At 40.9% G+C, this 27,139-nt stretch overlaps 1 protein-coding gene across 4 annotated transcripts; it reads left to right on the top strand.

Moving 5' to 3' along the window:
- Positions 1-5,273: 5,273 nt before the first annotated feature.
- Positions 5,274-25,906, top strand: ssrp1a (structure specific recognition protein 1a). Of its 4 annotated transcripts, none has more exons than XM_034690084.1 (19): positions 5,274-5,391; positions 7,609-7,688; positions 9,933-10,118; positions 14,082-14,187; positions 15,072-15,265; positions 15,551-15,651; positions 15,837-15,966; positions 16,057-16,160; positions 16,410-16,538; positions 16,625-16,846; positions 18,523-18,595; positions 18,726-18,731; positions 20,578-20,710; positions 20,811-20,856; positions 20,994-21,126; positions 21,276-21,443; positions 22,948-23,045; positions 23,146-23,317; positions 25,250-25,906. In XM_034690084.1, exons 2-19 carry the CDS (start codon positions 7,635-7,637, stop codon positions 25,313-25,315), a joined length of 2,121 nt encoding a protein of 706 aa, XP_034545975.1. In that variant the 5' UTR covers positions 5,274-5,391; positions 7,609-7,634; the 3' UTR covers positions 25,316-25,906. The 4 variants fall into 4 exon arrangements, with proteins under 4 accessions (XP_034545975.1, XP_034545974.1, XP_034545977.1 ...); XM_034690083.1 differs by having other exon boundaries at positions 21,273-21,443; XM_034690086.1 differs by lacking the exon at positions 18,726-18,731.
- Positions 25,907-27,139: the final 1,233 nt, after the last annotated feature.

Below are 27,139 nucleotides of genomic sequence, written 5' to 3'. Positions count from 1 at the left end.
TAAAAAGAGCATCTGGAGGATAATTGCAGCCATACAAGCACCCACAAATCAAACCAACCTGACCCACCACAACATGGACATTTGAAATCCATCATTCATATCAATCTCGTAATGTAATCTAACTCTAACACAGACTTTTATTCCTGCTAACGGAGTTCATATTTTCAGTCTGATGCTGTTTAATAAGTTAACTTCTGAATGTAGAACTTTGAACAGTAAAAATATTTTTACATTATGATACTACTACTGCAATGAATCTAAATTTGGATCTAAGATTTGGGAGAGATATTACAGGGTCTTAAAGGATTGAGACAGAAAGGAGGAGAGGAGGAGGAGGAGGAGGAGGAGGAGAGGATTTGAAAGGAAGGAGAGAGGAAAAGGAGTTGGTGGAGGGGAGAGTGCAGGGGAGACTTTTCTGAAGCGAGGGGCCATGTTAATTTGGGAAAAATGTAAACAGCATGTGTAACTGTTCAAAGCGTGACCGACTCATTTATATCATTCCCCCCTTCTCCTCTCTCTCTCTCTCTCTCTCTCTCTCTCTGTATCTCTCCCCCCCCCTCTCTCTCTCTCTCTCTCTCTCTCTCTCTCTCTCTCTCTCTCTCTCCTCTCTCTCTCTCTCTCTCTCTCTCTCTCTCCCTCTGGGTGCTGCTAACTTCTGTCAATCGGGAATCTGCACTGCATTAACCCCTCTACCACCAGTTCCTCTCTCCCTCTCTCTGTTTACTTTTATCTACCTCTACCTCTCTTTTACTCTCTCTCTCACCCCCAACACACTCACAACCCCCGCCTCTACACATCCTCCTGACATCCATATATGTACCATGAAGAATTGAGGATGGCGCTGAGCGAGTCTTAAGATGTGAAAGGTTCAATTTTTCCTGTGTTTTACACATCCCCTAATCTCTCTATTTCTCTCTCTCTCTCTCTCTCTCTCTCTCTCTCTCTCTCTCTCTCTCTCTCTCTCTCTCTCTCTCTCTCTCTCTCTTTGCTCTTCCTTTGTTTCCTCCTGGCTGGTGTGTTTTAACTCACTGGTCCAACACACACTAACGCTTTTATCTGAAACACACCGACACTAATTCAACCCTCCCAGCGATAACAGGCCCTGACTGTGAATGTATGTGTCTGTGTGTGTGTGTGTTGTGCATGCTCCTGAGTGTGTGTCTCCGTCTGTGTGTGCTTGTGAGTGTGTGCAAGTGTCAAACAAGCAGGAGAGCCAGAGAACATGGAGAAGAAGAGAGAGTAAAAAGAAGGGAGAAACATGTTTGCATATTTCTGTGTGAGTGTGTGGGTGATCATGTTTATATTCCCACCTGGGGACCTTACCTTAATAAAACAGACACATTGTGGAGACTGACCATAGGGTGGCATAATGCAAGAGTGTCTTGCAGGAACATTAAATTTAAGGGTGAAGACTCGGTTTAAATGTAGGAAACGTTTTGGTTAAGTGTAGGGTGAAAGTGAGGGTAGGACATCAGCAAAATGATGAGAACATGACTGTGCCTTTTTGTGTTTTTGTATGTGTGTTCATTATGCTCTTTAACAGCTGAACTTTCATAGTGTTTATATCTCCAAGTATCAGAGGGAGTCTGTCCTGCTCTCTGCTCTGTTTATTGTCCTTCTAAAGTTACATCTATTTTGCTAATGGCAGGCTTTGCCACAGGCTGCAAGTGACCACCTAGACAGGAAGAGGACAAGAGGGGAAATTTGTGATCTTTCGTGCAGCGCATCAGCATTCATCACACGGACCTCCTTCAGTATACTCTCTTCCTTTCTTTCTTTCTTTCACCTTTTCTTTCTTCCTCTAAGACATGGAGCAGCAGCCGCACCAGGCCTTCCCAAGGGGGAAGTGTGTATGTGCGTGTGTGTGTCTGCTGAAATGTGAGTGTGTGTGTGTCCACTCACACCCTGACTAACGTGAATCATGTACTTTCTCATATCAGTGACAGCTAACTAGACAAGGGCTTTAGCTGCCTCTGACCCCCTCAACCCCTGTCATTTTTTACTGTGAATAAGAGCCCGCATCCACCCCTCTCTTTCTCACACACACACACACACACACACACACACACACACACACACACACACACACACACACACACACAGAGACACAGACACACAAACAGTTTTTACTTCCTCCCTCTTTTTCTGGTTTGTAAATCACAACCTCCTCTCACGCATTCTCTTGGAAAATCTAAACATGCTTGAAAGTGCTATTCAATAAATCTGCTTTTATTCATTTTTTCATTTTTTTTTGTTTCTATAATTCCTTTGATAACTTTTAAGGTCTAGCGATAAGTCATAACATCTAACTGCTGCCCCATCATTAATTTTGTATAAATAATAAATTATGACAACAATTGAACTAATTTTGAATTTCAGAAAAACATTAATTTAGATAATAACGTCTTAAAAATAGGATACACAAAAGCAGGTATAGGTCATTAATATATTTCTATCTATGACATTTAATCACATTACAATATGTATCACAAACTTGAAATCGAGCAAAAGACTTAATATTCCACAAGAAACATTCAAAACTTTTCCAACCTGTGATGATATTTTTATCAACGAGAAAATGAACCTCCAATGACTTAGAAGCAATAAATTGTCAAATAAGTTAATTGATTGTAACAGTAAAGCACTGCGCGTGAGGTTTTCTCTCTTTATTTTTAATGAGAAGTTTTTGAACTTCTATAAAAAGTATATAACATGAGCACAGACTTACCTCTGCATAAGCTTTTCATTTTCTCCAAACCCTTGATTCCGTCTGTCTGAGCTGCCTGAAGTTCATCCACTTGTAAATTGAAGTTAATCGATATTAATGCCTCCTCTCTTCTCCCCTTAGTAAAGTCGAGAACTCTCCATCATGTAAAACTCGGGAGGTGATAAAGAAAGAGGTGAAGTCGCGTCTAAATCCTTTCTCAGGATTTATAGATGATATCAAATGAATTATTTCAAAGAGAGCTTTAATATTGAAGGTCCGCTGACTTGGTGCGTGTGGTCCGTGTGACAGGCTGAATGACGGCGGAGCCTTTTTGTACCTCCTCCTCCACCTCTTTACCCTTTCTCCTTTTTTCCTCCCCTCCTTTCCATCCCGGTTTCTCCTTCTTTCGTTGTCCTCCTCCTCAGTGCTGCTGCTGGTGATTCACCGGATTGACGCATCGCAACTCAGCTTTGACAGAGCCGCAGATCCACGGGACTTGTCACAACTCATATTTGTCTCCCTCCGCTCGTCATCCTCCTGAACTCGACCTGACTGCCGCCGTTTGATCTTTAATCTGCTTCCCTTTAATAAAGGTGCGAGTCCGGCTGGATCAGATCACTGCAGGCCACGAGGACCCGGCGACCCCGAAACCCACAAATGATCCAGGAAACAAGGAATTATATGTTCCCTCTGTACCTCTTTCAGCGTGTGTAACTTGTGAACCCAGAGACAGAGTTCTAAACAAATACATATTTTTTTCCCCATTTAAAATTGTATTTATTGGCATTTTAAAACAATCATTTTTGGTAATTTTATTGTTAGCCTATAGTTTCCCTCGGCTTGAATGTGACTCATCTTTGAGTTAATTTAAAGAGGTGTAAAATAAAAACTGTTAAATGTCATTAATGTAATCAGTTGAACAACATGCCACCGCGCATTATTGAATAGGCGAAGTAAGGTTTCCACTGTAAGGAGCCCATGACGTTAATATCTGTCGACAGTAATATAGGGACTCGAGGGTCTATAAATTCGGAGGCCTCCAGTAAACTGCTGTAAAATGCAACACAGGTCAGGCCTATCAGAAAGTCAAAAACATAACCCTTATTATATAATCATTAGTCTGTTTTCTGTCTGTTTTTCTGACTGTTTCAGGGGGAAGACAAGTGAGCGCCTGCTCATCGGCGTTTCTTTCTTCTCCCTTCATTCCAAAGGTTTTAGTTTTTATTGACAGCAGGATTACAGTGATCTAATTCTCTCACCTCCACCTGCCAATCACTGTGCCCACCGCTGCGCACAATTACGACAGGAGGGGGGATTCACTCTGGTGTTTCTGCTGATAGACTGCTTAATTTTTATTTCAGTGAAATATAAAATAAATCCAGCACTAACCTTCGAGAATGGGCCTCTTGGTAGACATGCTTTGACAATCGGTCAAATACCCTGACCATCTCTTTCAGAATGAATAAAGCGGCCGAATCATATGGACTGGCAATCACCTGCAGGGTTCCTCAAGACTAAAGGACCTCTCTGTGTCCGCTGATTTTGTCAGATTTAATTATAATTATTTTTATAAGTATAAACTAATATAGCACAACACGCCTACTTTGGTATCAATAAAGGTTATCTGCTTCCCCTCTTTTAGTTAATGTTAGTTGTTGGGATTTAACTGTCTTAGCCTAATAAACTTCTAAATCAAATTCATATTTATCAAAAAATAGGGCTAAAAAAATCATATGTATTGGCTAAACTGCTTAAAGAGTGAGGTAAACGGGAGGATTTATAGTGGCCAAATATTAATAATTGGTAATTTCAACAAGGCTTCACATCCCTCGCACCTTGTAAGATTTTAACTGGTCAAAGTCTACCATTGTCACAGAGTCCTCTCAGTTTAAAGTCATCCTTCTTCATACCGTTACTTACAACATGGTAGATCAACCATTCAGTCTATAGAAAGTCTGCCTCGAGTTCTCAACACGCATTGTTTTGTAGTCTATTAAAAGGTTTGGAGATAAAATGATCAAATAGAAATGAAAAAACGATAAAGGGGAAAAGATAAATTAGTGAAATACAGTTAAGAAAGAATATACCATACCAACTTTTTTCAAACAGATGTGTTGTGCACCACCTAGCGGTGATGAGAGGCCACTGCAGCCTGCCCGTTCGCCTGGACCTTGCACAAGTTTCTGTTATCAAACTGAAATCTGTCAGAAGTACTTAGACAGTTTGTATACAACAGAAATTGATGAATCCCAAAACACAGAACAGAAAACATTCATTTAACCCTCCTGTGATGTTGCAGGTCAAACTGACCCTTTTAAAAGTATATTTTAGGCAATATATGCCTTCCAAACCAGCTAAATACAGCATTACAATCTGGGCAGCATGTGACAGTATGGTTGTGTTAATTTCTCAACATCACTTCATACAAAATAGAAAGAAAAAATCAATGTCATGTAAAACTGGTGTATTTATATTTAGGGCTTTCCAATGTACATTATAAAAGTTTTAACATGAATTTTAATTTTTAAAAACGAGAGAAAAGAACATAACAGGAGGGTTAAAAAAGAAAAATTTGGCACTAAACCGGAAGTAAAATTAATCACCCCCTTGCTGTTTCCTGTGACGTAGTGCTAGCTCCCGATGCTACACGCGGGAAACAGGCGAAGCTGCTCATCACATTGACAGTAAGAAGTTTTCTAAATGTGTGTTTGTCTCTTCTTTTGGAACTCATTTAGGAGTGTATGTATATGATCTCCAAGTACAGTTCACCTACGTGCTTCATATCGAGCTATTTCACTTACAAAAACAAACTCTTAAGTATCTTAACATTTCTTTACACCGGCCTACCTCTGTTGGAGCGCTCGGTTTGATGTGCGGATTGTCCCTGCGGGGCGGTGTAGACACGTCTCTCCTCAGCCTGTGTCAGAGGAAAGAGTCAGTGTAACATCGGTTAGTAAAAGAAGCGCACCCGGGGCAATTCAGTGTAGCCTAGCTATTGTGAACCGTGCAGCATGGTTCATAGATCACATTGATTGAGCCTTTCTGTGTACAAAAAGACTGTCGAGCCTGACTTTTATGAACAGATGTATTGTGTTAGAAGAAAGAAAACGATAGAAGTTACCTCTAAATCCGCAATTTATAACATAACATCTTACAGTCCACGATATAAGCAGTGTGCTAGTTCACCTAGCTCTGAGATGTGAGCCGTGAGAGGAGTGGATTTATCAGAAGTGAGAATATTGCAAAATAAACCAAAGTTAACTGGAAAAATACTGTATTGTATCTACTTTACCACAAAGTGCCTTTATAACCCAGACCATAACAGAGCTGTAGGTTTATCACTCTCTGTCTGTCTTCTGTCTGACTCAGTCAGAGTTTGGCTCAGTCATTGTGGGTTTGCACAGTCATGTTATCATCGAAATGTTGTCAAACTTTCCAAGGGGATATGATCAATAGCTGAAACAATTCAGTGAACAACGAGAAGACAAATTTCAGATATATGCAGTCTCTATTTGAGATGGGATTTATGGCTCTTTGAAGGGAACCGGATCTTGAGGAGCGGTTCCTTTTCAAAGAGCCGTTCAAAAGACTGGCTCCTTGGCTCATTGTTATATTTATTTATTTTTAGAAGTCAGCCAGGGGTAGCTCGTTTTTATCAGAGAAGATTTGATAAAAAGACTTCTTCAAACTTACACATCCCACAAATATATATATATACTCTATTGGTGCGAATTATTCTGAAATATTGATTATATTTTAATTTGGCATTGTAAACATTCCATAAGATGGTGCCATATCCCCATGCTTGGACAGTGAGATCCATATTTTGAATTTTCCCTCACCTAAAAAACTTTGTGGCACTGTAAAAACTACACAGGCTACAGGTAACTTCTGTGCAAAACAACATTACTGTAACATTTTCCACCCAAGAACATTTTCACAATACACAAAAAAACATAAAAACAATGAATATATTTGCATATAAAAAACATAAATTAAACTACAATAAAGGACATTATAAAAATGTGAATGCAAAATTGTACTACCCCACCTGGTTTTTCCACACCTGAACTACTTTACAAACAGGAGCTCAGCTCCTTGACTCGTATCCACATCAAAACAATGTAAACAATAACAAAGTGTAGACAATAAGTGTGAACAAAATTAAAGACATCCCGGAAATAAAAAAGCAGTTGCATCCTTTGTGGGTTCTACAGCCTCTCCTTCCTATCCTTTGGCTTGAGGCGACTTCTCTCTAAGAAGTTAGCTGCGAATAGATATATAGGCGCATTCACATGCATGGAGCCTGCTGTGGACAACTCATACTCGGAGATGGCATTGGTCGTTCACGTGAAGGCAGCGTGACAACTCAGACTCATGGGGAACGCAGGTGATGCGTGAAGGCAGCGTGGGCAATCTGCATATAAAAACGACTCCCAAATGAACGGCTCGCAACTGCAAATTGGTTCTCATCGTTCACTTAAAAGAGCTGTTCAGGGTCGCTGGTGGCCTAGCAGACTAAGCGCCCCACGTACAGAAGCTATAGTCCTCGTTGCAGAGGTCGCCGGTTCGACTCCCGGCTGGTCGACCATGTACTGCATGTCTTCCCCCACTCTCCACTCCCCACATTTTCTGTCTCTCTTCAGCTGTCCTGTAAATAAAGGCAAAAATGCCCCAAAATATACCTTTAAAAAAAAGAGCTGTTCAAAAAACCGACTCGTTCGCTAGCGTCACATCTCTAATATGATCAAAAGCTGAAACAATTCAGTGAACAATGAAAAGACAATTCTAAGATATATGCACTCTATCAAATGGGAAATAGGAGATATATTTCATGCTTGATCTACAGGATCCTTGTTTGTATAACTCTAATGTAATTGCCTCTCTCTGTCTGTCTGCAGAGCAACAGACATCGCCTGTGGCCGAGATGGGAGACACACTGGAGTTCAACGAGATCTATCAGGAGGTCAAAGGCTCCTGGGTTAGTATCCTCATCAGTTGTGTATATCATGGATATAATATATTGGGGTAAAATAAGCAAACGTGTGTGAGTTGAAAGTGGGAAACAATGGTTCAGAGTACAAGAGCTAACAAGTGGTTAACAAGACTTCAAACCGGCAGGATATCAGCTGACGTTTGTTCCCAGCAATATTCTACAAGTGCATCTCAAACAAGTTAGAATTTTGTGGAATCATTCGATACTTAACATTTTCCAGCAGTTGTTGAATAAAGTCCAAATTTGACATATGCTAGATACACACTACTTTAATTTAGATAATTATAGTCTACAGCTCAAAAACTGAAAAACAACATCTCAAAATATCAGCATATTTCATTTTGAGTTTGAGTAAATGACTTTTTGAACAGTATAAACACTGGATCTCTTGGTCTAGTTCAAGACATACAACCACATCTTTGGAGGAGAACAGCATGTTGAATACAATGCATTCCTGCAAACTCAGGCTGTGTTAAAATGAATGCTTCATCGTATTCAACATCGTCCCTTGAATGAAAGGTGTTTGGTACCCAAGCCTTGGGATGACTGCAGCCTTGAGAAATTTCTCAAGACAAATCAATTCAAGGAGGGGACTGAGGCAGGTGTCATAGCATCAAGAGCTACAGTATCAAGACACTTGAGTTCTTGCAGTAGTGTGAAATTGATAATATCATTACATCCCTATAAATGAAAATACTCTTCAGAGGTTGGGCATTTCTGTACTTTGAATCATTTTTTTGGATCGATCTGAGGAAATATTCTGATAAATAGATATTGGATGTCCAATTGTCATGAGCTTTAAGATCTTTTAATCAGAGTAAAACAAAAAAAGGCTTGAATCATTTCAAATAGCAGGTCATGATTACGCCTTTCAGTTTCTTGTGTAGTCTTTCTGTCAAAAAACATTAAGTTAGGGAAAACTACAGGAGCCCAAATTGACCGCTTCAAATTACTTGTTATGTCTGAAAGCCAAACATTAGTTTAGTGTCATGACTCACAAAACCATAAAATGCTCACATGGAAAGTATTGGCACCAAGGAATAACTGCCTTAAATAATTACTGAGACAGTGCAGTGTTTCCCCTACCATTACACTGGGGGGGGGGGGGGGGCTCCTTGGAAGTTCAGTATATTTTATTTTCTATACAGCGCCAGATCACAGCAGAAGTAATTCAGGGTTACCTCTCTTATAGATCAGGTCTTAAACTTGTTCTTTTATTAAACAGACTAATGGCACACATGGCAGAGTTCTGCCCTGGTACGCTCATATATACACATCACAGCACAATGATGCGATAAATGTTCATCAACAACTCATTTTTTCATGACGAAAACGAGCCTATGACCAGCTAAAGTGCATCACTGATTAAACAGACTCGGATGAAAACTTTAGTGGCCGACCGTCGGACATCAAGAGTTCATATTTTCCCCGCTGTGCGTCTAATCTTTAGAAATTAAAGCTATGCATTCCTGTACCTGGCTGAGTTATTATTGGAGGGGCGCAGTGTTAGCTTGGTCTCTACCTGCAGCAGGTATGCTGTATGAACCAGTCTCTTCATTGAGGATTTTTACCCCCGGTGTGCGTTAGAGACACAGACACAACCGGGGGACGTCTGTTTAATATTTGACTTTTCATGTTTTTTGCCGCTCTCACCGTAAAAAGCTCTGCATCTAGAGCTTGATTTAATCCAGTTTGGTGATACATCAGACACATTTATTAAGTTTTGATCAACTCCTTGGCATGAAAGAGTGCCGTGAGCTGACTGTCTGTCCTGCGCCTGCTGGTGCATTCAGGGACTGTTGTAAAAGTGCAATGCAGACCTGTATTTTGCGTTTGTGGCATTTTTTATTTGAATTAAGAGAATCAGATATTTAGTGGTCACATGAAGAATGTTTTCTTTTGACTTTTTTGCAGGCTAGATTATTTAGCTTAAGATATTACAAAAGCAAAAGTGTTAAAAGAGTGAAATGTTGATGATTTTAATACTTGGTAATAAAAAAAACTGTTACAGATATCTGAAAAAAGTCTGTCTGCTCCCCCCCGCCCCCCCACAAGGCTGCAAGGGGAAACACTCCAGTGACTCCCTTTAAAAACAAGCCTGATGTGTTTTGTCAGTTGAATGATCAAATTTCAAACGTCTCTTTTCAGCTTCCTATTTGAACAAACTCTCCCAAAGAAGGTCCAAATAACAGTGCTAACACAAGACCTGTTCCTGTTCTGTCTCCATAGAATGATGGGCGGCTGCGCTTCAGTAAGCAGAATGTGGTTTATAAGAGCAGCAAGACGGGGAAGGTGGACAGTATCCCGGCCGCTGAGCTCAACCTGGCCCAGTGGAGACGAGTGTGTTTAGGTCATGGCATCAAACTGGGCACCAGCTCAGGACTCGTCTACAAATACGACGGCTTCAGGGACACCGTGAGTTTTAGTTTCATCATGTTTTTCACTAACAGTAACTTCAGGCTGCAAATACATGAAGTATCTTTGTGTAGTCAAGCAGTGCTTTGAGCTTCAGAAGACTCATCAGGCTCTCAAGCTTCACCCTGACCTTCTCTTTTTTTCTGGTTGTGAAACGTCAATGATTCTAAATCTCTCCCCCTGGTAGCGTTTTTCTGTTTCTGGGAAATAATTGTTACCTTACACCGAGGAGAACAAGGCAACAGTGGAATATTACAGGCTGACACACACTGCTGGGTCGTTCAGCTCTGTGTTTATAAAAAGTGATGTAACAAAAGCAAGAGCACCCAGGATAAACAACCTCCATCATGTATCTGACGTTTTCCACTGAAAGAAAAGGGCTACCATCTTGTGAAAAGGCCACCACCTGAGCATGTGCGTGTGTGTGTGTATATGTGTGTTGCGAACAAAAGTGTGTGAATGAGTCGGCGCTTCTCTCCAGAGCTCCTAATGGGATTAATGAGGGAAACCAGCGCTAGCATGTGTGTTCCATAAACAGTGCAATCATCGGCTCATGTGAGTCAGTGTTTATGTCAATCCACTGAAACAATTTGGCTCAGAGGACAGACAAGAAAGAAAAAAAACTGCGGTTGTGTTTGTTTTTTATCATTGTGTTTTTTCTTTGCTCCTCTGAGTGTGTGGGGATCGTCAGCACGCAAGTTATAAAACTGGGACTGAGGAGCGGGTGAAACCTGGAGTCTGAGTGGATGCGTCTCCTGGGGTTAATCAGCATATTTTTTGGGGGAGAGATGGATTCTCTTGTCCCAGAGCAGGGCGTGATGTCATTGTTTATTATCCCACAGCCAGTGTCAGTAATCGGAAGTTGGCTGGAGGTTTAGCTGCTGGCGAGCCGTACAGAAGCTTTGATGCATCTGTCCCAATAAAGTATCCTTTAGCAAGACGTTGGCTCTCTACCAGAGAGAAACTTTCTGCTGGGGGAGCAGGCGTGTATGACTCTTCATGTAGTTCATGAGTAGTACGTAATCAGCCCATGGCTCCATCATACACATGGAGTGTGTGGCATTAAGTGAAGTGTGGAGAGAGAAGCCCGTCGTATTTCTTTGAGAAGGCCAAAAATGAAATATTAATGTCGTTAGATTAATGTCTCTCCACAGCAACAGATACGAAACTGATTATTACTAGGGATGCACCAAAATGAATATTTTTGGCTGAAACTGAAAATGAGAAAACAAAGGCCGAAAACCGAAACACCTAAATAAATTATTATGCCAATTATTAGTAGGGAGACCAGTGACAGTTGTAACACTTGCACTTGCTCCAATCAGGAACAAGTTATGTATCACCTGATTCACTCTGCACATGCTCAGTTTAGTTGCAGATAGCTTGTATAGTAGTTTGAACACACTGGGTTAAAAGAACTCAAAGTTATAGAGAGAAGTGTCAAAAATGTTACAACTTTCCCCGGTCTCCCCTACCATTGCATTTATGGCTCTGACTGTGTACTACCCTCACTAAAATCAAGGATCTGAATGAACATATCAGAGAACGAGGGTGCATGCCCCTAATCTGGTTCAGAGAGACGAGTCCTTTTTTCTGCACTCTGTTCTCCTTCTCCTGCGCTGTGCACTTCTCTGTCTCCAAGCGGGTTCTCTGCATCCATCGCGGCCTGAATCATTTCTCGTGCACGCTGGTTTATTCCCACATCTAAGTAATTAGGGATGCACCAATCCTACTTTTTGGTCCCGATACCGCTATCAATACCTGGGCTTTGGTATCTGCCGATATAGATACTAGCCGATCCGATCTTCATAACCAACAGATATTACAATTCAACTTTAAACCTCAGCAGTGGATAAGAGGAATTAAATATTCTGTATAAAAAAACTGCTTCAAATGAGAAATTTAAAAATATGTCAACATAGTGTTTCCCACAAAAGTACAGTGTACCTGTGGCAGGGAGGAGGGCTATTAAAATCATTCAATACATTATTACTCTACCGGGCAAAAATGCACAGATGAATAGATCTGCCATATGGATCAGCACTAAATATCGGCCCCTTGTCACCGATATCTGATCTAGCTTTTTGAGGCCGATCTAGCCGATATCCGATACCAGGATTGGATCAGTGCATCCATACAAGTAATGGTCTTTATAACACGGATCAATTACAGTCACAATGAAGTGCAGAGGATGTGAATAGATCTTAGTGAAACGTGTGCTGACAGACTCTAAGAGTCCACTTTTCATTGTTTTCACTCCGTGGTCCATCTCAACCTCTTTGAAGACGCTTTAGTGCTGCAGTTTAAGGAAGAACAGACGCAGACATGTTGGTTCTTATCCAGACAAGCGCGTACTGGCCGCGTTTTTTGCTTGTGTCATCACAACATTCTGTTTCGGTCGTGTTGTTTCGATGATGAAAGTATTTCGGCCGAAAAACGAAAATGCACTTTTTGGCCTTTTTCAGTGGTCGAATTTTCAGTGCATCCCTAATTACTACTGCAGCCTGATGTTCTTTGTAGAGTCAAAGTGACAATAAGTTCATTAGAAAATCAATCTATAGCTAATTTGATAATCATTTATTGGGGCTGTAAATCTCTCATATCTGATTTAAAGTAATGGAAGACATCATGTCTCCTCATTATTCCTGTTTGTCACGTATGAATAGCACTTTTCAACAAAGCGACAGTAAAGCAAGTAGTGAAGTAAAACTATCGCTCCAGTTGTTCTCTTGCTACTTAAACAAAAGGCTTTTGTTAATTTGTTTTTTATTCTCAAATAAAGGTGCAGAAATGGTTTTTTTTTTAAAGTGCAACACTCAGGCATCGTAAGGCAGAAAGTCAGTACAGTAGTTATGTGAACTCCAAAACTGATGAAGTAAGTGTGTTTGATGCCAGACCCCAGAAAGAGACGGAGGCGAAGTTTCCCTGTTTTCTCTTTATAACGGTCGGAGCCCCCTCTCCTTCAAAACGACTCTTTGTGCACAAAGTGTTAATGGAGCTGGTTGCAAAATGTAGTCATAAATGTCAACTGAGGATGGTTCTGTTGGGTGTGTGTGTGTATGTGTGTGTTTGTGTGTGTTTGTGTGAGAGAGCACATGTGTGGTGGGAGGCCTGTGTTTATTACAATTAAATGAGCTGAACAACAACAAATCTGCCAAAAACTGTAATGAGGAGTTAAGAAACACTCAACAGCAGGCCTGATGAGGACTCACATCCACACATAAACACAAACAGGCGCTTCAGCATATTTTTTTATGAAGTTCCACATGTGGTCACACATGCTTCCCCATCTAAACGACGTCTTAATCCAGGCTCTCTAAGACGCTGATGAACTGCACTGCAGAAACACACACACACACACTTGCACACATTGACTCTCTGGGCTCTAATTGGCTGTAATAACCTTATGGACAGGCAGATATCCAGGTGCATAAACTCTATTCCCACAGAGTCTCAATCACTACACACTCACACACTACAATCACTTCCACATGTGTGTGTGTGTTTGTGTGTGTTATCCTAGGACAGTGCCTGTGTGTGTGATTGAGCATGTGTTTGTCACACTGTGTGAGTGTGTGTCCTCTCCAGTTGTAAGCAGGCCTGCAGGATAAATAAACAGGCTGATTGTCAGCGGCAGTGTGGAGGGGCGAAGGACGGACAGGGTGGATGGATTACATTCACCTCCACTGCTCCCTAACGGTCTCAGTGGCGGGCGCGGTTATAATTATGTTGTGATTAATTAGTCCTCAATCCCCTCACTCCTTTGGAGGGTGTTTGTCTTAGCTTTGACGCATGCTGCACCGCTCTAATACTGCCTCACTTATTTAAAGTCTTTTACTTTTTACATTTCTTATTCCTCCCTTTTTCTTTTCAACCTTTCTTCTCCTGTCAACTTAATTTTCTGCTTTACCTCTTAACCCCGCCTCCACTGCTCTACTGTAACTCCTACCTTCTATCCCTCAGGACCTGGAGAAGATCTCCGAGTTTTTCAAGGCCAACTACAAGGTGGAGCTGTCAGAGAAGGACATGTGTGTCAAAGGATGGAACTGGGGAACAGCAAAGTTTTCAGGTAAAAAAACCCCAACATATACATCCCAATAAATCCTCACCAGCAGGCCTCTGTACACCCTGATCATTCACTTTCTCTAACAATTGTTGTGGTAATGAGTCATAAAGGCCAAATTCCACCAGATTCGTGTCCGGTCCGTCTCCGATCCGTCACGGCACCGGATCTGATAGGTTTCTATTCTAGCCAATGTGTTAACCCCCCCTGTTGCGTTCCGGCTGCATCTCTGATCTGGCAGGTTTGCCGGACGCCGTAGCACAACATATCAATTCAGCACAGAGCAGATGGAGCGGGACAGGAAGTCAGGCACCAAAACAAAATAAAAACCCAGTTAAGTTAATAAAACACTCTGTGTTATCGATAGATCGTTTTTAACTTAACTATGACAAAAAAAAGTCATTTAAAGCAGAGGCAGGCCTGGAGTCATCAGGTCAGAGATTTTCAGAGGCTGATAAAGATTACATGAATGAGGGGAGGAGGAGGAGAGTCCTTGATTCAGTGATTGCCGTGGGAAAACCTTGGTCACATGACTCCAGATGTCTGGCTTTCCTGCTCCGTGCTGCGTTCTGAAAACGCAAGCGTGGGGGTTGATGGACGAGAGAGCACGGACCGGAGCGATGCGGATCGCAGACGGATCTGTTGGAAGTCCTGTGTAAGGCTTTGAATACTAGAAGCAGTTTGGAAATGTGCAGCTACCAATGCCAGATCAGTTTTCAGTGATTCAACACTTTCAGTCCAAGTGAGCGCTAAAGAAAAGACAGTTCAAAGCCTTTACTGTGGGAATTAAGCTCAACCTGTCTGAAGCTCACCCAAAGAGTATGTAAGGGTCTTAAATCTGATAATAAATATTACTCTATCACTCATACGTTCCCTGTTTCTCTGTATAGGCCCACTGTTATCCTTCGATGTAAATGACAATACAGCGTTTGAGGTCCCGCTGTCCAACGTGTCCCAGTGTGCTACTGGGAAAAATGAAGTCACTCTGGAGTTTCACCAGAATGATGACACAGAGGTCTCCCTCATGGAGGTCAGATTCTATGTCCCGCCCAGCCAGTCAGATGAAAGACAAGACCCTGTGGAGGTAAAGGAAGACAGCCTCCTTCTCTCTTCTATTTTGTGTTTGGTTTGTAATCACAATTAAAACTGATGCCGTGTGTGTGTGTGTGTGTGTGTGTGTGTGTGTGTGTGTGTGTGTGTGTGTGTGTGTGTGTGTGTGTGTGTGTGTGTGTGTGTGTGTGTGTGTGTGTGTGTGTGTGTGTGTGTGTGTGTGTCTGTGTGTGTGTGTGTGTCTGTGTGTGTGTCTCTGTGTGTCTCTGTGTGTGTCTGTGTGTCTGTCTGTGTGTCTGTCTGTGTCTGTGTCTAACAGGCGTTTGCCCAGAGTGTGTTATCTAAGGCTGATGTGATCCAGGCCACAGGAGACGCTGTGTGTATCTTCAAAGAGCTGCAGTGTCTCACACCCAGAGGAAGGTAAAGTATCCACACAAACTAAGTCACAGATGTCCTCACTTATGTTATCTCTTCAAGCAGAAGCTAACCTGGACATGTTTTTGAACATAACCATGGAAGCCACCCCGGATAGTTAAATGCCCAAACATGACTTATGACTTAAGTACTGTTGATTTTTCGATGACGTTTCTTGTTTCCTAAAATAGATACGACATCCGTATCTACCCAACTTTCCTTCACCTCCACGGTAAGACCTTTGATTACAAGATTCCCTACACCACCGTGCTTCGCCTATTCCTGCTGCCACACAAGGATCAGAGGCAGATGTTCTTTGTTGTAAGTATACTTTATTTGTACCCCAGAAAAAGATTGTTTTTGTCCTTGCTGTCTGTTGCTCTTTCTTACCATTTTGTGTTGTCTTAATAGATCAGTCTGGATCCTCCCATCAAGCAGGGTCAGACCCGCTATCACTTTCTCATCCTGCTCTTCTCTAAAGAAGAGGACCTCAGCCTCACTCTCAACATGAGCGAGTAAGAACACCATGGTTTTATGGGCTGCATGTAGTAGGTGCAAAATGAGCCAAAAATGTGTTGTGGTGTTACACTGTTGATGCTCTTCTTCATGTAATGAATCATGTATCCACTAGAGGAAGCCAGAGAGCTGAAGGAGTAATTGTCATGTATTATCTTTAGAATCAGGAGCTTCCTATGTTCTTTGCTTTGCTTCCAATTGACTTTCAGGATCACAACACCTTGTCTCATCTTCTCTTTGTCCAACAGAGAGGACGTGGAGCGCCGTTTTGATGGTAAACTCAGTAAAAACATGTCAGGCTCTCTGTATGAGATGGTCAGCAGGGTGATGAAGGCCCTTGTCAACCGCAAGATCACTGTGCCTGGAAACTTCCAGGGGTAAGAACCCAAAAGAGGGCATATTCAAAAAATCTAACTTAAAACCCTAAATATAAGTCTTGCTAATGGGCTTTAATCTTCCACAGCCATTCTGGGGCTCAGTGCATCACCTGCTCTTACAAGGCCTCCTCTGGCCTCCTCTACCCTCTGGAGAGGGGCTTCATCTACGTCCACAAGCCCCCCGTGCACCTGCGCTTTGAAGAGATCTCCTGCGTCAACTTCGCCAGAGGCACCACCACAACGAGATCCTTCGACTTTGAGATTGAGACAAAGCAGGGGAATCAGTACACCTTCAGCAGCATCGAGAGGTGAGGAGACACGAGCCGACGGATGATCACATATAACATCTATATTGATCATATAGGAAGACATTCGTTCATTCATTCATTCATTATCTTTGAAGTTTTTCCAAAGTCCTCTGGTATGTGTGAAGGTATGGGTCAAACCTTATCGAGGCTTTGACCTTAATATTCATTCATTTACAGGCAGAACGTCTCTATACGTATCTCAGAAATGCTAGACTGCTTGCTGATAGAATAGGGTCAAAGGGTTTTTCTTGTTGTTTTTTTTGTCCCTGTCGAAATGGCTAACACTTTCCAGCCAAAGAGGGCTAAAGCATATAAAAAAAAAAGACTTTACTGAACTAGGGCTCGGCGATATGGCCTAGGAATAAAATGCCAGATTTTCTTTTACAAAAAACTCAATTTACAATTTTAATCAATTTTGTGTTTTTCTCCTGAAAAAAGAAAACTACAAATGGCTAACAACAATTTTTGATTTTATTTTATCAATAACATTTGACAAAGGCAGATGGAATTTCCCCTTAAAGGTACAGTGTGCAGTACATAGTGACCAAACAGACTTGGGAGGTATGGAAAACCATATTCATTTTACTGATAGACCTTTTTTGATGGTAAAAACTTGACAAATGGAGTATCATACTTATCATACATCACAGGAACTTATTTTCATTAAAGGCCACTGTTGTTTCACAGGAGAGGTGGGCAAGGAAGCGTTTCAGATTAAAATCTGACTGTTAAGACATTGCTAAATAGTCCTATGTCCACACACTGTACCTAAAAAAAGTGCACATTGTAAACTTTTCTTTAAAAGTGCATTATGTAGTTTCGCTAACATTGAATTCAAACACAATATATATTTTAAGGCCTCTGAAAACAAATACAAGCCTAGAAATGTGCCTGTAACAAAATGGTAGACACTACCATAGTAATTAAAGCAGTATAATTTTCAGCTAGATGTCTAGCTTGAAACAAAGCTACAGTACAACTTAAAGAGACATGAAAATAATCTTTTTTTTTTCCATATCTTTTTATTAGATTTTTGCAGACAGTTCAAAAATGTCACACAACAGTAAGATATGTCAGAGTATCTGCATAGAATAGAACAAAAATCCCCAATTAAACAGAAAAACAGATGAAAATAATCATTTCTTTGACTGTGACATTAAGCACCATGAACCAAAACTGCTTGTAAAAAGTAAAAATAAAAGTACCTCCTCTGGAAAAAAAAAAAAAGTATTTTCTAGAATTATTATTTCTTCCTTAAATATTTTTGGGAAGAAAGACCAGCCTGTCTACTGCCTCCTGCCTCTGGCTTGAAGCATATCTTGTTGCACGTAACAATGCCCCCACACTAAAACCCCCCTCTGACAGGGCACTTGTTGCAGAATACAGAGGTATTTCTTGGCCAGATAGCTGAGCAGTGGAGGAGGTTACGGAGAAAATCTAGTTTTCTTTTTTTTTTATTAATCGCCTGAAACCAAAAATGCAAATCAATTGATTAAAATCGATTTATCGTACAGCCCTAGTCTGAACTATTGTGGAGTTTCAAAAAGTCTGAATACTAATGGATAATAAATATTAGATTTTAACTGTAACAACAACAACAAGCAGTTAAAATCAATGTTGTTTATGCAGAGCTGCAATAATGTTGTCATAACCTCTGTCCTCGTCTGTTTCTCCAGGGAAGAGTACGGCAAACTTTTTGACTTTGTTAACGCCAAGAAGCTCAACATCAAAAACCGAGGCTTTAAAGAGGTAATCACTTTTTCATTTAACACCTTTCAATGTTTGTAAGAAAAGATATTTAAAGTTATGTGAAACTTCCGTCAAAGATATTGATGCTTGTTGCCCTTCTCCTGTGTGTCTGTCCTTGTAACCCCTATAGAAGAAGGTGGGTATGGTAATGGGCGTCACGTGTGGACGAGGGTGTTGATTTTACCAGTGTGGAGTGGTTCCTGCTTGCATGGCGTGCTGCGTGTGTGAGATACTGAGGGTCATGTCTTATAATCTTGGTTTTGGGTTGGATGATATCAATATGAATTTTGGTGAATGTGATAAATTCTGAGTAATTTTTGTCTAATCCTGGCACTTTTGGTTGAAGGAGGGGTGTGACTTTGATAACTGAGAGTGTGTGTTTGTTTGCATCATGCTGACTAATGTGTGGCCCGGGGGCTTTGGGTTTGATTTAACTATCAACACAGCTGTCGACCTGACGGCTGCCTTAACATGCACAGAGCTGATTTGATTAGTCTTAGTGCTGTCGGACTTCCTGGTCTGACTGACAACAAAGTCTAAGCGCAGACTCGACAGTCATATGGCCATCTGTTGCTACAGTGACAGGGTCAGCATTGTAGGTCAATGATAATGAATGAGCCTGCTCTTCATTTCCTTTTTCGGAAGAAAAGAGTGAATGGAAGTGTGTTACTTCACACATGATGAGGCTGGGCACAGCTATGACCGGTCTTAGTTTAGTTTGGTGCACTTGGTGTAGTGCTTGGCGATAATTCGATAACAATAATTATCGCGATATAATTTTTCTTGATATAAATATAAAACATTTTCGATAAAATAAATAAACATGCAATTACACCCCCCGGCCACTTAATGGAGGGGGACACAAATGAGCCTTAAACGCTAGTTGCCACCCAACATTTGACAGACAAAGAAGACGGCATTGAACAGCCAATCATGTCGCAGGTTGAGAGGTAGGCAGGGCTTAAAGACGTTCGGCGCGGAATGTAGTCTGACACTGAGTCGACTCTGCATTTACTTTTAACTTAATACACTTCATTAAATAAACTTTCAGGATGTGGGTAAAGGAAGAGCACAGAGACAACTTCTGTTGTTCATTTCTAGCAAGTTAAATGTCCACCACGACCATAGGACAACTGAACACTGAATAACCGTGATGCATTCACTGCACTGTGGGAAACAACATCACTCTGCTTGTAACCCTTAGTAATCTTAACAGGGAGAGCACAACTCAAAAAAATATTCTACTAAACTGATACACAGTATACAATTCGATATATCTTTGTTGTAAATGTAAATCAAATTATGTAAATAACCTTAATCTGAGAAAAATAAGAATCTACAAACTAAAATTTCACAAAAATCTCATCTTACACAAAGGACCTGCTTCCTGTTAGCACCGTCAGAAATAATGGATTCAAGAAGTTCATCAGAAAACTAAACCCAGATACAAACTAACAAACTGTCTGGTTTCTTCAACTTTCACTCAGGACCAAAAATCTGCATTTAAATTTAAATGAAATAATGATTTGATATTTATGAATATGAAATATTTTATCCTGATAACATAATTTTCAATATCGCCCAGCACTAACTTCGTGTAAGTTCGACTGAAAGAGTCGGTCATAGTTTAGCCCAATATTAGAGATTCGACTGACTTAGTCTACGCCCGCCGGTGTACTTGTCTCTTAGAGGCTGCACTACTCTGATGATCACAGCTCACCTTCTTCGGTCATCACATCTCTTTGAATAACTCAAAACAAGCTGGTGCCGTAAAGAGAGTTAGCTGAATCTGACTTGGATGATGAGCGGCTATAAAATGAGCTGAATAAGGAATAATGTTAATGAAACATGAAATACAACACATCGTCTTATTTTATACAACACCAAACAAGTAAGAACAAACAAATCAACTACAATCCTGATCATCCGTACTGGTTGGTATCAGGTCATCAAAGAGACTCCTGTGTTTGCGTTACTTTCAGGGCATGAAAGGTAACATTGATGAGTACAGTGACTCGGACGAAGACCAGCATGACGCCTATCTGGAGAGGATGAAGGCCGAGGGTAAAATCAGAGAGGAGGGCAACGACAGCGATGAATCAGACGGAGAGAGTGGTGAGTTACTGTCCCAGTTAAACCAAAGTAGAGGAAACAGGGTGTGTTTAAGAGAGGAGAAGGTTTGATCGGCTGTTTGACTTTTCTTTTTCACTTTTAGATGAGTCGTTTAACCCCGGAGAAGAGGATGATGACATTGCAGAAGAGTTAGTGACTTTTTTTCTAATTGCTGTTTGTTTTTTTTCTTTCACCTGTGATAAAAAGCTGTTTCATGATTTTTCCGCCTCATCTTTTCTGTGGCCTCACTTACATTTATTATTCCGTCTTCACCTCCATCAATCAGGTACGACAGCAACGCATCAGCAAGTGACAGCAGTGATGAAGAAGGCGACAGTGACAATGAGAGCGCAAAGAAGAAGAAAGTCAAAAAAGCCAAAGTGGTGAAGGAGAAGAAAGAGAGGAAACCACGCAAGGAGGTGAGAGAGCAACAGGAACAGAAAAACAAACATGAGAGAAGCTATGTTTGTGCAGAAAAGCCCTCATAAACACATGCAGTGGGTATGTTTAAACCATTTTAACTACTCTTGTTTTATCTGACAATCTGTGTTTTCTTTATTTGGAGAAGAAGAAGCAAAAAGACAAGGGCGGCCCCAAAAGACCGATGAGTGCCTACATGCTGTGGCTCAACGCAAGCCGCGAACACATCAAGTCAGAGAACCCAGGAATCTCCATCACTGAGATCTCCAAGAAAGCTGGAGAGATGTGGCGACAACTGGGCAAAGAGGAGAAGGAGGTGAGACACGGAAATGACTCAACATTTCAGATTTCAAACTCTACGTTGTGAAGTTTATCAGCTTTTTCATTATAGATTTTCTGTGTGAGACCTAAATATTGTGTCGAACTAACTCGTACTCTGTAATCTAATAGAACTTTTCTTATCTAAGAGTTCATGTTAATGATAGGTTAGGCTCCTTAAATAATATTGTTTGCATTTAAAGCTGAGCAACTCTTATAAGGCTCTGTCCTGGGGCCCCTGCTGTTCATCATCTACTTCCTCCCCCTTGGTCACATCTTCCGTAAACATCATATTCACTTCCACTGCTACGCGGATGAAACCCAGCTCTACCTCTCCACCAAACCCCACTCTTCACTTCCACTTTCCTCCCTAACCAATTGCCTCCTTGAATTAAAATCCTGGTTCACCTCAAACTTCCTCAAATTAAACAGCAATATGACTGAACTTATTTTAATTGGAACAAAATCTACAAACAAACTCCATAACTTCTCTATTCCCATCAACAACTCGTCCCTCTTCCCCTCCCCTCAGGTTAAGAGTCTGGGTGTCATCCTCGACAGCACCCTTTCCTTCACCTCCCATGTCACCCAGTCACCCGGTCCGCCTACTTCTACCTACATAATATTAACCGTCTCCGTCCTTCACTCACTCCCCACTCAACTACTATTCTTGTTCACAGCCTCTTCACCTCCCGTTTAGACTATTGTAACTCCCTTCTGTTTGGCCTCCCCCACAAAACTCTCCATAAACTACAACTGGTTCAAAATTCAGCCGCCCATATCATCACATTGCACCGCCTCCATCCACCACATCACACCCATCCTGCAACAGCTCCACTGGTTCCCCATCACAGACCTGATCAACTATAAAATACTTCTCCTCCCCTTCAAATCCATACACAACCTCGCCCCTCCATATCTCTCTGACCTCCTTCATACTGCCACACCTGTCCGCACCCTCCATCCACCTCACTGTCCCCCCTGCTCACCTTGTTACCATGGGGAGCAGAGCCTTCAGCCGCTCTGCTCCCCAGCTCTGGAACTCTCTCCCACCTGACCTCCGTAATACTGACACACTCCCACATTTTAAATCCAAACTCAAAACTCATCTGTTTAAACTGGCTTACTCCATTTGAACTCTACTGTCCCTTCACTTAAAACTTTTTAAATTGTATTTTATTCACTGTTTGTTATTTAAACTCTGTTTGTTTTAATGTTGTAAGGTGACCTTAAGTGTCAAGAAAGGCACCTTTAAATAAAATGCACTATTATTATTATTATAAAGGATGCACTGTTATCAGACCTGTGTGTTTCCCTAAGTGCTTACATTTTAACAATATGAACTCTGTGGTTTGGACACTCGAGTGGTGTAACCACTTCAGTTAAGTTTTCATGACAGCCAGTACTTCTTTCCAGAGATGAGGCCAAGCTTATCTTAAGTCATGTGGAACAAGTATCATTCATGTCATGATGCTTCATGTATTCCTCTGTTTCCTCTTTAGGAGTGGGACACTAAGGCAGCAGAGGCCAAGAGGCAGTACGACAAAGCAAAGAAAGAGTATGCAGAGAGCGGTGGAGGAGCAACCTCCAGTCCCAAAAAGTAAGCCACGCAACATTTACAGTCATGTTTTGTTTCTTGACAGAACACCAGTCTCAACTGTTTTCCTCTTCCCACTCTTCATCCACTCTTCATCCATTAGGGAGAGTAAAAAGTCTGCAGGGAAGAAGGAGGAGAAGAAGAGGAAGTCCGCAGGGGGAGATAAGGACAAGGAGCGGGGAGGCAACGACAGCTTCAAAAGTAAAGAGTTCATCGAGACCAGCGAGGAGAGTTCATCTGACTCTGACCGCAAGAGCAAGGCAAAGAGGAAGAAGGTAAAGCCAGTAATGATATCACAGGGGTAATGGTTCCTGCAGAAAGAACCATTATGAGATTGATCCTGATATACTCAGACTTCACTTGCTGCAGTCAGTTTGATTGATGTTGGTATCAATTTAATGTAATGATATATGCATTGAAGCACAAACATTTTAATCTTGTTAAAAAGAAATTGATTTGTGTGGCATTGTGGAAATTAAGTAGTCCACAGAGTGTTTCTGATAAGCAGGTGTTACTGGACAGAATAACCCGACACTTATAGAGTGATGCGTGGGTGTGTGTGTGTGAGGGGGTGGGGGTGGGGGTGTGTGTGTGTTAGCGTTCCTAAATTATTGCAGGAGCTCTGCTTAAAGACTGCACTAATGTTTACTGTTTCCTGGAAACTGATTTGGGGTTTATAACAAATGGATAAAGAGCTTCTCATGAACCAGCCTTTTTTTTTTTTCATCTCAAAGCGTTTCATGTCTTCATGAATCTGGATGTCCAAATTGCCTTAATTGGACATTTGAGAGGGAAAAGGCAGACAGGAAATGGAGGGGATAGAGAATATGACAAGCAGCAAAGGTTGCTGCTCTAAATGGAATTTGCAGCATGATGGCTGTGTGGCATGCTCTGTAACCACTCGGCTGTGAATGCACCCTGAAGAGGACTTTAGAAATGATTTTAGCTGAAGAAATATGAGCTCCAAGGAAAAATGGATATCTGAAGAAAACATTGGTAAGAGTTTGAGAGGGAGAGAGAGTAGTTAGGGACAAATGCTGTATAAAATGATATACTCACTTATTACTACTCCCTATGGAGTTCTCCATTGTGGACAAAATAGTGAGCTCATCAGTGCAATACAGAAAACACTGTCAAACCCTAAAAGTGACACCACCGCTGTCACACAATTTTCACATACCCAAGTAATTTTAAGATATGAGTACACTACTTTTAACTCTTACACATTATCCCGACAGCACTACAAAATGGAAAACTTCCATTATAGTGTACTTCAAAGTGAGTAGTGGATGGTTTCAGACACAGCCAAAATATATTTGTGTATGATACATATGAAGCAGACTGACAGCAAACTCTACATGAAGCTGTGGAAAACTAGTCTGGATTTTTAACTTTGAACCCAACCATCTGAAACATACATTTTACTGTTAGGAGCGTTTTGAATCAAGAGTTTAAGAGTTATGTTCATTTCTCTGGAACAGCAATAATATTCCTGGGTCAATTTGACCCGGCGCATATTCAATTATCCAAAAGTGTCAGAACCCCAAAAAATCCCAACACACATTTTTTTTAAATCTCATTACTAACTCCATTACTAACCATTTAAATCAATATTTAGTCCATTGGTGTTTTTTTAATTCTCACAGATCATGGTTCAATGAGGATAACTCACTCGTTTTTTTATGAAATTCACGTTTAAACTTTTTTTAATGTACATTGGAAAGCCCTAAATATAAATACAATAGTTTTATATGACAGATTTTTGTTTATTTTATTTTACTTTTTATTTTTATTTATTTTTATGAAGTGATGATGATAAATTAACACAACGCCTCTTCTGTCACATGCTGCCCAGATTTTTATGCTGCATTAAGCTGATTTGGAAGACATATATTGCCTAAAATAGACTTTTAACAGGGGCAATTTGACCCGCAACATAACAGGAAGGTTAACTAGATTTGTTGATATTCTATTTTTCCATCTGGCATTTTTTTGGCAAAGTTATAATATTCTAATAAAACCTTACAAATGCTACCTTGTTTCTCACTTAGACACTTAGGTAAATCTACAGTTAGATTTAAGTGTAACCTTTGTCTAAAAAATGTAATTATTTCTCTTATTTAGATGTGGACATCTGTAACAGAGGAGATCATGTCTTTATTTCACATTTCACACCCAGTGTACTTAAATCTTCATTTTCTATCCAGGGGTCAGATGACGAAGAGGAGGAGGCTGCATCCACACCGGCCAGCTCAGAGGAAGAGTCAGACTAAACACAAACTTTTACTCATTGTACACACACACACACACACACACACACACACACACACACACACACACACACACACACACACACACACACACACACACACACACACACACACACACACACACACACACACACACACACACACACACATGGACCAAGCATTCATACAATCTGTGTTGATTTCACAAAAATGGACTGACAGAAGCATCAACAGAATTTAGTTGTATGGTTTTTTTTTTCTTCTACATGTTTTTATAAGTACAAATACATCTATTGGCCCTGAGCTCACATTATATTTGATATCTGATTATTCCTACTCTCAGATTGAAACAGAGGAATACTTGTGTACTTCTGAGCCCAGAATTCTTGATGGGTGTTTTTTCATTTGGCCCATGGGGATGATTGTTGTACTTTTTGTAGCACTGTAGACTGTGGAAATTATCAGTTGAATTAGTGTGGATATGAAGAGAGGGACACCAGTGAAACCATTCTGTTCCCCCTGCATTGAGAGTTTGAAAAACTAAAATAAATGTTACTGTGTTTTGACATGTCATGTTTTCAGACTCAAATAAATAAAGAATGATTTTTTAGAAAATTCTTGCATTGCTGGTTTTTATGCCTGATCAGCTGTAACAACCTTTAACAGAGACATTTAGACGCATGTAAACCTTTGTGTGAGACATCTGTCCACTTAATGATTTGGTATTCAGAAGTCAAGTCAAGCTTTATTTATAAAGCACATTTAAAAACAACCTCAATTGACCAAAGTGCTGTACAGTTATTAAGATAAAATATAATCATACACAAATATAATAATAAATAAAAACAAAAGAATAGTAAGAGCTCAATTTAGGAAATAAAAGAGTAAAAAGTAAAGCCAAGGATTCTTGTTTAGCTAGGACTGAACGCCAAGGAGAAAAGATGGGTTTTCAGTAGTGTTTTAAAGTGCTCAACAGACTGTGCAGCTCTAACCTGGAAAGGTAGGCTGTTCCACATCTTTGGGGTTGGAAGGCTGTTCCAAAGCTTTGGGGTTGCCACTGAGAAGGCTCTGTCCCCACAAGTAGAGAGTCTGGACCGAGGTACTGCCAGGAGAAGCTGGTTTGATGACCTAAGTGCTCTGGAAGTACTGTGAGGCTGTACAAGATCTGATAAATAAGACGGTGCCAGACCATTTAAACACTTAAAAACAATTAATAAGACCTTGGACTGGATCCTAAAGTTAACAGGCAACCAGTGCAAAGATGCAAGGACAGGACTGATGTGATCCCGTCGTTTCTTACCAGTCAGCAGGCGGGCGGCTGCATTTTGGACTACCTGTAGACGGCGCAATGCTGACTGGTCGAGACCAACAAACAAAGAGTTACAATAATCTAAGCGTGATGTTGTAAAGGGGTGAATAACTCTCTCAAAATCATTTCTGGAAAGATAAGCCTTTACTTTTGCTAATAGTCTTAGCTGAAAGAAGCTCATTTTGACAATAGAGCTTATCTGCTTGTCAAACTTAAAGTCACTGTCCAAAATAACAAAAGTCAGGGTCATTATGTCCTCAACACTTTCTCACTGTAGTGAACGTGATCAGCCTTTCTCACAATGAACCCTCACAACTCACACTTTGCCACAGAGTGAATTCATCTTGAAGTCATGAGGCGATCCTCTTTTGTATTTTCCTGCATGGAGGAAAAGACATTCAGCTAAAGTGAAAAAGATGCCAGTGTTACAATGCATGTGCATTGTGCTCATGCATGAACACTGGCATGAACACTGGCATGAATGAGCACAATGCACCGTCACATGCCTCACGTTATTCCCAGGACAGGATGGCAACTCA

This window comes from Notolabrus celidotus, chromosome 8 (genome assembly GCF_009762535.1).
Source record: "Notolabrus celidotus isolate fNotCel1 chromosome 8, fNotCel1.pri, whole genome shotgun sequence".
NCBI lineage: Eukaryota > Metazoa > Chordata > Actinopteri > Labriformes > Labridae > Notolabrus > Notolabrus celidotus.
This window is presented reverse-complemented; position numbering and strand designations above follow the sequence as displayed.